Genomic DNA, 4429 nt, shown 5'->3' with positions numbered 1-4429 from the left:
CAAACACTTAAACTGTAGGAATCAGCTGCTACTATCAGGACCTCTACTGCGACTTATACTGCTAGGCTGCTACTGTCAGAACAACTGAACTATTACTTAGAAGGAACCCTAGATTCATGCACAGCGTCACCTCAGCTACTCATTGACACTCAGAGATGGCATGCTCTACATCCGTATTTACACGTGTATATATATATATATATATTTTAATATTGAAGCTGTGATCTGGCACCACTAGTAACAGCTCTAGTTACTGTCATTCAGTTTATTTGTACAGTTTACAGCTCGTCTGCATAAAGTGCTGAATCTCCTCATGTTCTGTCCTCAGTCCATGGCTGCCCCCGCACACAGCAGCTGCATGTGGATGCTGGTTCTGGGCACCTGTGTGTCGCTGGTGGTCGGATCAGACTGTGGAAAGGAGTGTGCACTCTGTGTGTACCACCTGCTGGGACAACAGTCTGCGCTCTCAGCTCTGGTGATGTTGCGCTACTTTCATTTTCATACTTTAAACACATTGAGGACAAATGCAGACTTGACAGGTTGATCAGTTGGTCACAGAGACACAGGTTTAGTTAGTTAATGAGGTTAATAAGGTCTGGTATGTTCTCATCACAAAGCTACATATGAAATATGATTGAACTGCATGGTGGAGGTACCTGCCCATTCTGTCCTCTCATATTCACACCCGTTAATTCCTGTTTGGAACAAGGCTGCTCTCGGCTCTCCCACACCACCGTGCTTCCATTACATCCTTCCTTTCTCTTTTACTTTCTACCTCTTCTATTTACACATTTTCATCCCATGTACTCAATTATTCAATTATTTGAATCCTGATAACAGAGTCCCATATGTTTTAAACTAATAAAGACATAACGAACAATGGATTTCGCTGTCTGCCTGTCACTGGCACTTATTTTTTCCTTCCATTTGTTCCCTCTTTGGTTTTAATTCACCCTCTTCCTCTGAATCCTCTCCTTCATGTGTAGATGACTATAATCATGGTAACGCTGCTTTCCAGGCTTTACATCAATACTCAAAACAGCCAGTGTGTTTTTTCTCTTCTTTTCCACGTCCCTTTTGCCTTTCTCTGTTTTCCTTCCTGTCACTGTCATTTCGTTTTTGAACCAGATGTGCATGTGTCAGGCTTATTGTTAAATTCCATTCTGAGGATATCCCATGCTGTGTCCCATATTCTGTCTAACTGGGTCGATGGGAACAAGCTCTCGTTTGTGCTCCCGTTTTGTGGACATCTGATGCAAACTCATACAACGAGCAACAAAAACTTGACTCTCCTGATGTGGAACAGAAGTTTAACCTGATCTCCTGTTTCAATCTATTTTTTGCAATCTTACCTGTAAACAGAGAGCACGGGCACACAGTCGTCATAATTACTTGAATAACGGAGAGTCCACGATCAAATAATGGACTAAACACATTGTTCTGTTGATTCTCTAACACCAAGAACACAGACAGAAAAATTACAATCTTTAGCTCAGAAATTAGGATCCTTTCAGTCCCTTTTCCATGTCCTTACGATTATTTCTTGTTGTGTGTGTTCCATTTGGCCACCAGAGGGCGCTGCTGCCCTCCTCCCTCGGAGCCCTACAGTTGCCAATATGTCCTCGGTTCAATTTTCCTCTTCATTAATTCTGTCTTCATAAGCCGGCAGCGCTGAAAGCTCAGCAGGAATCCCTCCTCCATGCTGTCACACTGTAATTTGTGATGGCTCAAATAAATGAACTCCAGTGACACTCATGAGGATCGGAGCAGCATGCGCCCTCCAGGGCCCGCAGACACCTCAGTCTGAGGGTTATATGGATTCTCAAAGTGAAAGGATGACTGGGAGGGCTTGCTGCGCTCTGCTGTTTTATGGGAGGCGTCTATTCGATGCATTTGCTATTCTGTCAATAGGTGAGGAACACAATAAGACGTATTGTGTTCCTGTAAGTCATCCAGGCACTCAGTGGAACATATGATCACCTCATCTATCTCTTGACCCCCCAGGTGACCGTTTCTCTCCTACACATGCAATGCATGCAGGATAGACTAAATTGTTTTTTGACATTCTGTTTCAGGCCCCTTTTCAATTTTAGTAATGATTCATTAAACGAGTGGTTTAATATGACTACAGTGGGAAAATGAAGCCATAGAGAAGGACGATCTCCTCGGTCTGAATGCTGCTGGAGTCCTAGACACACGACTCAAACAGCTCATGTTCTCAGGCGTCCTCAGATATTATATATGTGTGAGGTGACATTAATCTAAAAATGATAGAAATGTATAGTTACAGTTAAAGATGGGTTAGTAGAAGAGCCAATTTACCCTTAGCTTCAAAACTTCAAAACCTCTCAGTCACTTCTTAAAAGAATATGTTTTTGTTGTTGGTTTTCTGCCCAGTAGGGAGCTCCTTGTTCACGACAGTGCACTTTTGGAATACTCAGAGACCATTAAAATAATATCATAAACGTAGCAGAATATGCTAACATACCCTCATGTTCAGTCCCCAGTGTGGGCCAGAATTAAAAAAAAAAAAAAAAACCTGGGTCCTACATGTACCATACGGGTTAGGTGAGGGTTCGGTTCTCGCCTGGTCGATGCCTTCATGTGTTGAACTCCATTTGTGACGTAGACCGTGTGGAGTCCAGATCAGCTGCCAGGTTGTGTGCCACGGTACCTGGACAGGCCAACATGAAAAACTCTGTTATCCAATTATATTACCCAAAAGTTTAGCTTCGAAGGTTGTAAAAGCCCCATCCATGATGCAGAACATCTTTGGTGACTTCTGAGACACAAACCTTATAAACAATGACTGGACTGGATGCAACTGCTCATAAGAAACATCACAATCTTCCAGCAATAAGACCAGAAGCCAGCATGGTCACTGGCATACATACTCTAATGCACTAAATAAAAGAAAAATTAAAAATGTAAAAATCCTAAAAACAAAAACTGAACAACACGATTTGATTCACCGAAGGGATTTTTAATGTCAGATGTCCAGCGCCTTTCAAAAATGCAAATGAAAGGATTCTGTCACCTGATAAAACTACACATTGTCATTGGCAAGCATTTCTGTATGAAAATCATAATAGCAATTTTGATTTTACAGACATGCTCACTTGAGTGCGACGGTGGGTTGGATAGCCAGAAGCTGCGCCTGTGCCAGGACTTTCTAATGGAAGAGGAAAACCTCCTTCCTCTGGACACTGACCCCCATCAACAGCAGGAACAGGAAGCAGTGGGCACCATCACAGCTGATTATGAGGACAAAACATCACCGGAACACCAGATGGCCAAGAAGTACGGTGGCTTTATGAAACGTTATGGCGGTTTCATGTCTCGCCGCTCCTTCTCACCAGACGGGGCGCTAGAGGATCCTGGAATCCAGGATGAGGAGGAAAACATTCGCCTGGAGATCCTGAAGATCCTGAATGCAGCAGCCAAGCAGAGCAGTGAGGCGGATGGTCAAGGAGGAGAGGTGGTGAAACGCTACGGCGGGTTCATGCGTCGGGCTGAAGGGGGCGTGGCACCAGGCAACCTGCTGGAGGCGGTGCTCGGCCGTGGGCTCAAGAAGCGCTATGGAGGCTTCATGAGGCGCGTGGGTCGGCCCGAGTGGCTGGTGGACAGCAGCAAGAATGGAGGCGTGTTGAAACGCGCTTGGGAGAATGGCAGTGAGCTACAGAAGAGGTATGGAGGCTTCATGGACTAGGACGCCACACTTCCGACCATTAGAGCCCTCGGTTTTGTCAACACCCTTTTATCAGCCAGTCACCTTGTCGTCTGAACTTGTTGGTGTTTGAGTAAAATCCCTGCTAGTCACATTTATCACCTGCCTTCGTATGATGTGCTGCTGCCGACTTCATTGGTTCAACTTGTCCTGTAGTGATTAAAAAATATTAATATTTATTGTTCAGATATGCTCAATTATTTTTTGGGTCTAATTGGTTTCCATGACGATATTATTTATTAAAATTATCTGTTGATCGAAATTAAATGTGTCATATCTGAGTTTGTGTGTATTTGTCCAGGTTTAGGATCAAGTCCAGTTTGAGGGTTAAGTCCAGGTTAGGATTAAGTCCAGGTTTAGGGTTAGGGTTAAGTCCAGGTTTAGGGTTATATATCATTTTGCATTTATTGAGACCTGCACATATGTTTACTGTCTTTCTGGGACTGATGTTCTCATGCAGCATGTTGTTATGATAAAAGCAGCCTACAGAACGTCCTCTCAGGCCACACTGGACTAGAACAAAACAGAACTAATGAGATGGTTCGTGCTGTGCATATGCAACCTGGAAGGAACAAACAAAACTGCTTTCAAAGTTCTCACTGCTGCCTGTAAAGCTTAATTCAGAACCACTGTGACAATAGAAGCTGATGAGGACATCAACATACTTACCCACTCAGATCTGGAGTTGGGTGGACAGTCATC

The 4429-nt window shown here is 43.8% G+C and overlaps 1 protein-coding gene across 1 annotated transcript; it reads left to right on the top strand.

Annotated features, from left to right (window-relative positions):
- Positions 1-331: 331 nt before the first annotated feature.
- LOC103362157 (proenkephalin-A-like) lies at positions 332-3836 on the top strand. Its single transcript, XM_008288441.1, has 2 exons — positions 332-475; positions 3110-3836. Exons 1-2 carry the CDS (start codon positions 332-334, stop codon positions 3707-3709), a joined length of 744 nt encoding a protein of 247 aa, XP_008286663.1. The 3' UTR covers positions 3710-3836.
- Positions 3837-4429: the final 593 nt, after the last annotated feature.

Source organism: Stegastes partitus, unplaced genomic scaffold (assembly GCF_000690725.1).
Source record: "Stegastes partitus isolate 25-593 unplaced genomic scaffold, Stegastes_partitus-1.0.2 Scaffold559, whole genome shotgun sequence".
NCBI lineage: Eukaryota > Metazoa > Chordata > Actinopteri > Pomacentridae > Stegastes > Stegastes partitus.
This window is presented reverse-complemented; position numbering and strand designations above follow the sequence as displayed.